The sequence below is a fragment of the Ranitomeya imitator genome, chromosome 1 (genome assembly GCF_032444005.1).
Source record: "Ranitomeya imitator isolate aRanImi1 chromosome 1, aRanImi1.pri, whole genome shotgun sequence".
Lineage (NCBI taxonomy): Eukaryota > Metazoa > Chordata > Amphibia > Anura > Dendrobatidae > Ranitomeya > Ranitomeya imitator.
This window is the reverse complement of record NC_091282.1, coordinates 1,183,019,991-1,183,032,623: the sequence shown is the minus strand read 5'-3', so window position 1 is coordinate 1,183,032,623 and position 12,633 is coordinate 1,183,019,991. Positions and strand designations below refer to the sequence as shown.

General features: G+C 41.6%; 1 protein-coding gene across 1 annotated transcript in view; it reads left to right on the top strand.

Annotated features, from left to right (window-relative positions):
• The window catches only part of CPZ (carboxypeptidase Z), a 153,549-nt gene that overhangs the window by 104,936 nt on the left and 35,980 nt on the right, over nucleotides 1–12,633 (top strand). The window contains exons 5-6 of the mRNA XM_069744760.1: nucleotides 2,669–2,865; nucleotides 4,812–4,973. Coding sequence (XP_069600861.1) covers nucleotides 2,669–2,865; nucleotides 4,812–4,973 — 359 coding nt within the window. The remainder of the gene's footprint in view (nucleotides 1–2,668; nucleotides 2,866–4,811; nucleotides 4,974–12,633) is intronic.

The window sequence follows — 12,633 nt, the reverse complement described above, 5'->3', positions numbered from 1 at the left end:
ACCTGAAGTTTGATGAATTTGGCGCAATGGGTGCGATTACCATAAAAAAAGTGACATGAAAACGCAAATGATGCAATGCCGGCAATTTTTTGTTGCATTGCAATTTCCTCCCCCAAAATGCAGTTTTGGCGTATTGCATTTATTTCTGTTTATGGTGTTTACAGATCGTCTTAATTAATATTTTGATAGATCTGACCTTTATGGATGCAGTGATACCAAGTGTGTATTTTTTTATTGAAGGGGATTGATTTAAATTTTTATATTTTTTCAATGAAATACCAATAAACCAGTAGAAAATTATGATTTTTTTCAGTCGTCTTGCTGACACACTCCAAATGTGGCGTAATGAAGATTATTGCCTCTGCTAAATTGTCACGTAAGATTATCTGTATCCGGATTGCCCTAGCCGCACAACTGCTAGACAAATATTAGGCATTTTAGGTGGAAAATAGCAGAGAGCTGCAGCATGTACTTGCAATGATGAGAACACCCGGGTGCCTGCCTTTCACCCTTCCTCCTTTTAAATTCCTCCCTACGCCATCCCTACTTAACAAGTAGTCTCTTGACAATCTTCAGCTCTTAAAATAGCTTTTTGGAACAAATAATGCTCACTGTTACTCCTATCACTTTCCCTACGCTCCTTTTACTGTCCCTATGCGGAAACTATGCTCTCCCTACACTGTTTGCGGCTGCAATGTGCTGAAGATGGCATCGGCAGCCTTTAAATAGTTCCTATGATGCTGGAAGACCAGCCAAGCCCAGGAATACCACACCAAAGATGGCTCCGGCATTACTGTGATTGGCAAGCCAGCCCAGCATGTTCATTCTCTGCAAATAAAGCACCAAACATGCTGGGCGGGTCACTCGAATATACTGAGGCGAATACCTAATTACTCGCCAAGTAATGAATACCCGCGAATACCGTACTATTTGTGCGAGTAGAGAAAACCAAAAAGAATGGACTAGGTCGAATCAACAAGGAAAACCGAAAAAAACAAAAAAAAAAGACCTAAAAGTATATGCTTTAATATCAATAATTAAAACTAGGAACCACTTAAATGCCCATATAAACCAAGAGTAGGGAACCTATGGGTCAGGATCTGCTAATAATACAATACAGAACACAAAAAAATAAATTGTTTTATAAGGAAAGGACTAGGGAGGATAGTGGTGCCTTACCCTAAAATATTCCTTTCCTTGCAGCGGAGGTTGGCACCCTGGGATACGAAATGGCTTTCTTCTAATAGGTGATTATAATTCCTTCTCAGCCAAAAGGCTACAATATGAAACGAGATGGATTGCTCATGTAAATAATGTATATTCTTTTTACCATCTGAGGTAATTAGCCAGTATTTTTTCATGTCTCTTTCCTGTACCGATTGAACTACATCCAGAAGGAAGAGTACACTGTGTTACAAAATACTTTTTACATTTCATTTCTGTAAATCACCTTATCTCTCAGTATTAACATCACTGAAAGTCTCAGGAATTCCTCAGGGTTCATTGAATCAAGCTCACCGGTGCCATTGATGCACCCATAGTCAGTCCTAGCTGCAGCACGTTAGTGTATTTAGTCACTTTTTTCTGTTTTGTGGTGTTTTTGTGGGTGGTGGCTTTTGGTAGGGATACCTGTTAGGGTTTCCAGGGTCAGTCTACGTTGAGCGGGGGCGCCATTTCGTATCCCAGGGTGCCAACCTCCGCTGCAAGGAAGGGAATATTTTAGGGTAAGGAACCAATATCCTCCCTAGTCCTTTCCTTATTAAACATTTTTTTGTGTTCTGTATTCTATTATTAGCAGATCCTGACCCATAGGTTCCCTACTATTGGTTTATAGGGGCATTTAAGTTTTAATATTTGTGCGAGTAACAAATAGTGCCGAATATATTTGTTCATCACTACATAAAACATGAAACTTGTTAGAAAAGATGTATGGGGATGTTTAGCGGCATTACCCTTCAGCGTTAATTGCAAAACCAAGAACTGGGTCAGGTTAGTGGACAACCTCTTTAAGCAATGCCAAAGCTGTTGATTAAGCTATCAGCAGGGCTTCGCCACACCCTGTCCCAACCCCAGCTCTTTTGGTGGAGCTTGCCGAAATGGTTGTGAAAATGCCAAAAGTTGCCAACTTTTTTGTGCAACTTGTTGTGACATTTGAAGGTGTTTTATGACAGTATTTTGGCGAAAACACCTTCATTAATTAGGCCCTTAAAGTGAAGCAGGTGAACCAAGGATATTTCCCAGCAATACCTATATATGAAGAACCAATGAGTAGTAAAATTGTGTGCAAAACGCAACAGTAAACTCAGATGCCCTAGAAAGGCAGATAAAAAAAAGCTAAAATATAAAAAAGTAGCCCAAAATCAATCAATAAGGTTGAAGCTCACCATCACAAAAACTCAATGAGCATTTTGCAACATTATCCAATACTTTCTCGGCCCCTCACTAATCAGCTGTTTGCAGTTCCTGCTGCGGCCCAATGTACCCAGTGTGCAGAGCCGAAACATCTCATCCTAAGTGGAGGTCAGCACAATAATTCTGGTACAACTGATTTAATGACATTTATGCAGTCATCTAAAGGAGATTTCACTGGGTAAAATTTGGAATATGAAGAATAAAATGTTTTCTTTCTAATATATTAATTTTTTATTATTTTTTTTTTTGTTAACAGTGGAGCCAGAATTTAGATATATTGGCAACATGCACGGCAATGAAGTCGTTGGAAGAGAATTACTGATTTATCTAGCACAGTATTTGTGCTCAGAATATCGTCTTGGAAATCCCAGGATCCAGACATTGATCAACACCACCAGAATTCACCTTTTGCCCTCCATGAACCCAGATGGCTATGAGTTGGCATCAGAGGAGGTAACATGTTAAATTCTTTTAGATTGTAAGCTCTTATCAGTGACATCTCTCCTTTTTGTCTCATTGTTTTTACATTTTGTTTTGATTTGTCATTTTACTTTTTACTTCTCTAGACATGGATATGAAATACGGTATACTATCAGTCGCCACAACTAGGGGGAGATTAGGAATTTACTGCATACAATCATTACATTAAAGTGTTCCTGTAGTTTTGGAATAATCTATTTCTGACCATTAGATGACATATATCCAACAGTTTTCGCCAATGTTCCCTTCCGCTTGCTTTCGCTCTAATTTTCAGTTTTCTCTGAGCTACTTGCTAGGACCGGCGGAACGCACCAAGTAAAAGGTGAAATAATATTGGTGCATTCGCAGTCTGGCGTCCACCGTGCAGGTGAAAACCTGCTGCTAGTAAATGGCAGCGCTATATGGCGGTGGAAGCGAACCCTGAAAAGTCACAGGTCCGCAATACCGCACCAATGAGTGCAAGCAAGGAGTCAGCGAACTCAATCCCAAGACTCAGGGTTGAAGTCCGTACAGACTACTTGCGCACAACACCGCAACTGGGTGTGATAGGTATAGTTAGAGCACCGAAGTGCGAACTGTGCCGTACTGGCAGACACCACTAAGTACCCGGACATGGGTTAGGAAGCGCACTACTGGCGCGTGGCGCCGCACTGGCGGTCACAGCAATAGATGCTGATTCGTGTGTAACACGTTGAGTGGTTAGTCGGGCGCTAGGTAGCAGCCATACTCCTTACGCGAACAGTCATACAATAGGGAAGGGGTATTTAAAGAACGACTTGCACTCACAACAAACACACGTATACGATTGTACACTAGCGCATGGCTGTGCAGTCATACGAAGCTTATATAGCTGCAGCACGTTCAGGACCTTCCAATAAATGACCAATGGGAAGTTGCCACAGAAGTTAGCACCTTCAGGACCTTCCAGGAGGACCAATGGGAACCACTGCAGCATCTGAGCATGTGACCCTCGATCTCCAACAGGAGATCTCACCCTGGGCATACTCAGAAGGGAAAAAGCAGGACTTAGTCCCAAAAGCGTCCGCTCGCTTCTGCCCAGCACTGGCTTTAATGGCAAAAGCTGGAAAAGCAACAGCAAGCCTAAGCACAGAGTGAGACTGAGCCAGACGCAAGGGCCGACTTCTCCGCTGGGCAGGTGCCACTGCGGCAGGAGAAGAATGGGAGACCGCAGCAGAAACGGCCCGAGATTCCCCCTGTGCAGAAGCGGGAACTCGACCCCTAACACTACTTACTGAAGACTAGCTGTTATGGTGTATCTGATACATAGCACACAAAGATATGATAAATTCATACTCCTGCCTCTATTTTAGGCTTGCCTATAGAAACAAAAGCAACATGGAGAGCTTTGTAAAGCAGTGTAGCTGTGAATCCTGCACTGGGAGAGGTAAAACACTAATAAAGAAGCAGCAGCATCATAGTGTGTATTTCTCTGTAACTCTTCCCATCCCCTTTGGATGAAGTTCAATAGGCAAATGTAATCTGATCCCTCATGAGTTTACAGTCTGTTTTCTCGACAACCAAATGGATTTTAGTTGTATTTTTGAGTGATAAGTTCAGGAGATGGGAGTGGGTTGGAGGAGAAGTGGCTTATAAGTAGAGAAAGATGTATTTATACGAAATTCAGATGGTCATAGAGATATCTCAAGGAATTAATTGTGGGGCTTAATTTTGAAGAAATGTGGAGAATCACTTTAATCAATGTCTCCATGATGCTTTTAACCATTTGATTACCCTATATATTTTATCATTTGCTATATAGAAAAGTTTATAAAAATAAAGTTTCAGAACTCCCAGAAAAATATAATTTTATAGAATCCATATGATTAAAAATATATATTTCTCTTATGAAAAAGAAAAAAAATAGTCTTTAGACTTATCTGAATGTCTTCATCTCTCAGGGCGCGGGCTACAATGGTTGGACAAATGGGCGAATGACGGCTCAGAATATTGATCTCAATAGAAATTTCCCTGATTTGACATCAGAGGTGCATAAGATTATGAAAGTTCGCTCAGCACGAGTAGATCATATGCCAATCCCTGAGTCGTATTGGTGGGGTAAGGTATGAAGGATTTTGATTTTTATATTCATTTTGTACAATATTATATGATTTTATGCTGATCAAAAATTTGTCATATTTACTTCTACTATAGTTTTAGAATTTTATACTTCTAAATTATATTCAACTTATTTGCATACTATATTTTTATAATTTTGCCATGTCTCAAAATACTAATAATCTGCAGATATAGGGTTAATTTGCAGGTTAATAACATTCCAGCTCAGTTCTGCCTTTTTTGGACACATTGGACATATTGTTTCTAAATATTAGTTTCCTGCTCTTTGTTCTAGATTTTTTAGTTTTGCGTTTTAAACTCTCTCATGCCAACCTATATTTTGCCTATGAGTGTTTATTATACTGCCCAGTGTCAGAAAGCTTGGTCTCAGTCGCAGATCATCGGTCTTGCAACAGGATAATGACCCAAAACACACAGCTAAAAACACCCAAGAATGGCTAAGAGGAAAACATTGGACTATTCTGAAGTGGCCTTCTATGAGCCCTGACCTAAAGCCTATTGAGCATCTTTGGAAAGAGCTGAAACATGCCGCCTGGAAAAGGCAACCTTCAAACATGAGACAACTGGAGCAGTTTGCTCTTGAGGAGTGGGCCAAAATACCTGTCGAGAGGTGCAGAAGTCTCATTGACAGTTACAGGAACCGTTTGGTTGCAGTGATTGCCTCAAAAGGTTGTGCAACAAAATATTAAGTTAAGGGTACTATTATTTCTGTCCAGGCCGATTTCATGAATTTATTTATTTTTTTAAATTCTGTGGAAGCATGGTTGAAAAGCAATGTCTGACTTTCATTTGTTCATTTTCATAGGTTTTTTTTAAATTTATTATTACTTTTGTCATATTAAAGTTATTTCTGGGACCATTGTGGGTTTTTCTGTCTTTAAATGGAGGGTACCAACAATTTTGACCCCGCGTGTATTTTTTCTTCACTACTCAATAGTATAAAATTCTGTGACACACCCGTGGTGTCAATATAATCATTGCACCCCTAGATGAATTCATTGAGAGGTGTGGTTTGTAAAATAGGGTCACTTATGGGGGGTTCTACTGTACTGGCACTTCATGGGCTCTCCCAGTGGGTCATGGCACCTGCAAGCCATAACAGTAAAATCTGGTGCTCCTTGCCTTCTGAGCTTTATACTGTGACGGAAAAATATTTCCCAATTATATGGAGGGTATTGGCACACTTAGTAAAAAATGGACCTCAGTTTGTTGTAAAAAGATATCCTATTAGCCCTTAGAAAAATTAAAAACTTGGAGCTAAAACAACATTTCAATGGTAAAAATGTAATTTATTCTTTCTTCACCGCTCAGTGGTATAAAACTCCGTGAGGCACATGTGGTGTTAATATGATCACTGCACCCCTAGACAAATGAGTTCACATATGGGGTGCTCATGCTGTCCTGGCACCTCAGGGGCTCTACCAATGTTACTTGGCACCCGCAAATCATTCCAGCAAAATCTGAACTCCAATATGACGCCTCTTCCCTTCTGAGCTTTGCGCTGTGACTCAAAAGTAGTATTCCCCCACATATGGGGTATCAGCGTACTCAGGAGAAATTGCACTACAAATTGTATGGTGCAATTTCCCGTTACTCTTATGAAAATGCAAAATTTGGGGCTAAAATAACATTTTTGTGAGGAAAATATGATTTTATTATTTTCACTGCTGAACGTTATAAACTTCTGTGAAGCACCTGGGGGTTCAAGGTGCTTACCATGTATCTAAATGCAATCCTTGATGGGTCTAGTTTCCACAATGGGGTCACCTGTGGGGAGTTTCCACTGTTTAGGCACATCAGGGGCTCTTCAAATGAGACATGACGTCCACTACTGATTTCAGGAAATTTTACATTCAAAAAGTCAAATGACGCTCCTTCCCTTCCGAGCCCTGCCGTGCGCACAAACAGTAGTTTTCGCCATCATATTGGGTATTGGCGTACTCAGGAGAAATTGCACAAAAAATTTTTGGTGCAATTTCTCCTCTTACCCTTATGAAAATGCAATATTTTGTGTTAAAAACTTTTTGGGGGTAAAATTTAGATTTTTTTTATTTTTATGGCTCAGCGATTTATACTTTTGTGAAGCACCTGAGGGTTCAATGTGCTTGCCACACATCTAGATCAATTCCCTGAGGGGTCTAGTTTCCAAAATGGTATCACTTGTGGGTGATTTTTACTGTGTAGGCACATCAGAGGTTCTCCAAACGCAACATGGTGTCCGCCAATTGTTCCATCAAATTTTACATTCAAAAAGTCAAACGGTGCTCCTTCTCTTCCGAGCTCTGCAGTGCGCTCAAACAGTAGTTTTCTCCTTCATTTGGGGTATTGGCATGCTCAGGAGAAATTGCACAACAAATTTTGGGGTCCATTTTTCCTGTTACCATTGTCAAAATAAAAAAATTTGGATCTGAAGTAAATTTATTGCGGAAAAAAGTTAAATGTTTATTTTTATTCCTCATTCCAAAATTTCCTGTGAAGCGCCCGAAGGGTTAATAAACTCCTTGAATGCGGTGTTGCGCACCTTGAGGGGTGCAGTTTTTAGAATGTTGTCACTTTTGGGTATTTTTTGTCATATAGACCCCTCAAAGTGACTTCAAATGTGATGTGGTCCTTAAAAAAAATGGTGTTCTAAAAATGAGAAATCTCTGGTCAACTTTTAACCCTTATAACTTACTAACAAAAAAAAATTGGTTCCAAAATTGTGCTAATGTAAATTAGACATGTGGGAAATGTCACTTTTTAAGTATTTTGTGTGACATATCTCTGTGATTTAAGGGCATGAAAATTCAAAGTTGGAAAATTGCGCAATTTTTAATTTTTTTGTCAAATTTCCATTTTTTCCACAAATAAACACATCATATCAAAGAAATTATACCACTATCATGAAGTACAATATGTAATAAAAAAAAATATTCTCAGAATCGCCAGGATCTATTGAAGCATTCCAGAGTTATTACCTCAAAAAGAGACAGTGGACAGAATTATAAAAATTGGCTTGCTCGTTAATGTGCAAACCACCCTCGGGGGTAAAGGGGTTAAACATACATCTAATAAGATGCGATTCAAAATACGTGTGCGTATAAAAGAGACCGATCAACCCAGGAACGAGTGAAGTGCACATAGTAAGTGCGGCGCCCCAGGGTCCTGGTCGTCGCAGTGGTATTGCTTTCCTCTTTGGGAGAGTGATGCTACGTTTGGAGGCAAATAAGGATAACTGCATCCAGGTATCACAAACATGCAACACATGTCACACTTCAGACCAGAAGGGGGAGCTTTTGCTCTAATTTATTAGGTCACTCCCCATAGATATATATCACTGGTAGTCTGTAGGGAAAGTTACAATGTTCCAAACCAGAGTCTGATGTGGATGGAAGGTTAAAGGAGCTGTGCATGCCCTCAGAGCTGCAGCTCCCCGAAAGAGACATTGAAAGGCAGAACTGTATTGCAGCGAACATGAAGGAAGTCGAAGCAAAGGAGAGGATACCAGAAGGGGACCAGCCCCGCTCAAGCTGTCTCCTTCTGAGGCGCAACATCCCAGTAGCCGGAACACCGAGGGAGTAAGGACCTCTATGCCTTATTTCAGAGACCGGCAGGAAAGCTAATTGCAGGTTACCTGTCCGCACCTACACCCAGGAGGCACGGTGACACCTACAGAGCCGGGTTATATAAGAGACCCTATAAACAGGCTCAAGTCACCAGTCATACGGGTATTGTCCTATCCTATATGGAGGACAGAGAGAGCGAAACATCACATCTGTGGGACCCTTATGTGAAGCCATAGGCAGTAAGGGACTACACCACCGCAGCGCAAGAGAAGGCTACTGATTTCCACTTGGATAAGGGAATTCTGGACTTGCTTACAAACCGGTCGGACTCTGCCTGCCCTGTGATCTGGTGCCCTGGACTGTGGATGCTGAAGTCTTCAGTAAAGGTAAAGAGACTGCAACCTTGTGTCCTCGTTCTTCACTGCGCCATTCATCATTCACCATCTGCACACTGGGAAGCCCTGGGGACATACTTCACCTGTGGGAAGGTATACCATCTAGCTGCCATAACCTCACCCCAGCGGACCCCTTAAAGCAGCGTCGGTCACCCTGACCGAATACCACAGGTGGTGTCACGAACATTTCCCTTAAAGACCTTTCCCTTTTACACGGATGTCCCAGAACCATGACATCCCCCTGTGAACCGAAGGACCCGTTACCGAGTACCCCACTGCCCTACGGGGGCGATCCATAATGGAACTAAAACTATAGCTGCTGTTTCAGGGCACGGGACTCCAGAGGTGGTCGGTGGACATTCACTATTTGTTATCAGTGTAGACAATATATAACCCAGATTCTGAATGTATTGTACAGGTTTGATGACCACTCGATTTTGCAGTTACCAGTTACCACTATTATTTCCATACCATTCTGTCTCATCTGATGCAATCACTGACTCATCAGCTACTGAGCTCAACAGCCATTTTCTTGATCTCTTTTAAGTTCATCTCATGTCATAGGAAAATTATAATAAGTTCAGATTTTAATTTAATGAGATTCAGCCGTGACGGTTAGGAGCAAGGTATGAATGGCGTATATGTGCTCATTAAAAGCAATTATGGAGATTATTCAAAGGGTCAGAAACAATTACTGCGTCCGTTCGCCATTAAACTGTCATCTGCATTTTTTCTTCAGGTTATTCACATCTTAGGATATTGAAGTCATTTTGCATGCTTTAGTTAAGTTCCAATGAGTAATATTCTCAAGTTAAATTTATTGTAAATCCTATTTGAACTTAGGATTTAAAAAAAAATCCAAATGAATGGACATTAAAATGTAAATTATAGTTATTTTAATTTATAGCACTCCAATTCTCATTCGTGTTTAAAGGATCCACATTGACTTGTATAGTCAAGTCTGATCCTCAAACACGGATCATAATAGGACCTGACATTATATATATTTTTTTGCCTAAAATGCACAGGAAATGTGCCATCTTTAATGTTAGGCCTTTTAGGGAATGTGTAGATGATCAGGAACTGCCAGCACTTTGGACGCAGCACATGTCTGCTGCGTCCAAAGCGCTGCCAGATATTAAACACTGGTGAATCCACATGTGTTCATTGAACCGTGCAGATTCATTGCGCCTAATATATTGTATGGATGAAATGTCTCTTGCAGAGGCTCGCATCGCTGCAAGATAAATAGACATGCTGCAGTCTGGAAAGACGTGCCACATGTCTGTCTCCACAGGGAAGTCGCAGGTTTCTCTGGACACATAGAGGACATGGGATTTCATTGACAAATCAAGTGTAAAGTTGGGAGTTGGGGCATGTGGCGGTGGGAATATATGGATATATCAGAGGTAGAATCTATAGAAGTTCATGAGTTTTCATATGACTCTCAGTCTATGGTGTCCACTCCCGCATTGTGTCACTATTAGAGATGGGTGGATTGATTCACAGGACTCCAGTCCATCAACCAGTTCAGTGTAAGAGGGTGGTGCTGATATGGACAGTAAGGAACACGTTGTCACTTTAAGAGGCTGCAGCCCCTTGTCTGGCATAATGGAATGTTCTGCTTCTCCCCTGCAAGAGTCGGTGTAATGAACTAGTCTGTGCAGAGTGCAGGTGTGGAGCTGGAGCAGTGTGTGTGAGCTGAGGCTGCTGCAGAGAGGACTTCTTGTGCTGAAAGCTGAAAGAGAGAAGAACTGTGTCCTGATATACCTGCAAGAGAGCCACGAAGATACAGAAAAAGGGATTTACAGTTTCCAGGAGCATCCCTAGGATCCAAAAGCAAGGAGAAGACCACGTTTCACAGAGCTGACAGAAAACCGTGCGCACCACCATATTAGACTGCTGCCCCCCCCCCCCCTGGACTGGATCTGATTCTCCAACATCACCGTGAGTCTGTTCCTGTTTGGTGCACCTGTTAGGGCCTAGTGTAGGCTTCAATAGTCAGTACACGGGAGCCATGTGGCCTGCTTGGTAAAGGCTAGGGAGGTTATACGTAGAGTAGCATCATCACTTGTTTATTGCTTACATTTGCTTGCTAGACATATTTTGAGTCTGCAATAGTTGTAACACCGTGCTGTTTTACGGGAAAGTTAAAGTTCATAACTCTTGTAAATTGTCTGTAGCCATTGTATACCCCTGTTTGCATCTTCCTCATTCCCTTCAGTCCTTGCCTTCCAATAAATCTACCCTTTGTTGTTTGCACCTCATCTTGTGTACAGTAGTCTTCCTGCACCGTGGAGGTTCCCCGACCATCGCTTCATCAGTAGTCTTTGACCACTGGATGTGAGGCTCGTAAATCTCATAATCTGGGATCCCCACCATTGATTTTGATCAGTAGGACTTTTTTTGACGTCATACTTTCATTGTGATGCAAGGATGACATTGCACCAGCCCAGCTAATTAAAAGCCACAACGTGGATCCCAGAAAGTAAAACATTTTTCAGCCTCCCTTCTAGCAACCAGAGACTACATACAGTGGGGCAAAAAAGTATTTAGTCAGTCAGCAATAGTGCAAGTTCCACCACTTAAAAAGATGAGAGGCGTCTGTAATTTACATCATAGGTAGACCTCAACTATGGGAGACAAACTGAGAAAAAAAAATCCAGAAAATCACATTGTCTGTTTTTTTAACATTTTATTTGCATATTATGGTGGAAAATAAGTATTTGGTCAGAAACAAAATTTCATCTCAATACTTTGTAATATATCCTTTGTTGGCAATGACAGAGGTCAAACGTTTTCTGTAAGTCTTCACAAGGTTGCCACACACTGTTGTTGTTATGTTGGCCCATTCCTCCATGCAGATCTCCTCTAGAGCAGTGATGTTTTTGGCTTTTCGCTTGGCAACACGGACTTTCAACTCCCTCCAAAGGTTTTCTATAGGGTTGAGATCTGGAGACTGGCTAGGCCACTCCAGGACCTTGAAATGCTTCTTACAAAGCCACTCCTTCATTGCCCTGGCGGTGTGCTTTGGATCATTGTCATGTTGAAAGACCCAGCCATGTTTCATCTTCAATGCCCTTGCTGATGGAAGGAGGTTTGCACTCAAAATCTCACGATACATGGCCCCATTCATTCTTTCATGTACCCGGATCAGTCGTCCTGGCCCCTTTGCAGAGAAATAGCCCCAAAGCATGATGTTTCCACCACCATGCTTTACAGTAGGTATGGTGTTTGATGGATGCAACTCAGTATTCTTTTTCCTCCAAACACGACAAGTTGTGTTTCTACCAAACAGTTCCAGTTTGGTTTCATCAGACCATAGGACATTCTCCCAAAACTCCTCTGGATCATCCAAATGCTCTCTAGCAAACTTCAGACGGGCCCGGACATGTACTGGCTTAAGCAGTGGGACACGTCTGGCACTGCAGGATCTGAGTCCATGGTGGCGTAGTGTGTTACTTATGGTAGGCCTTTGTACATTGGTCCCAGCTCTCTGCAGTTCATTCACTAGGTCCCCCCGCATGGTTCTGGGATTTTTGCTCACCGTTCTTGTGATCATTCTGACCCCACGGGGTGGGATTTTGCGTGGAGCCCCAGATCGAGGGAGATTATCAGTGGTCTTGTATGTCTTCCATTTTCTAATTATTGCTCCCACTGTTGATTTCTTCACTCCAAGCTGGTTGGCTATTGCAGATTTAGTC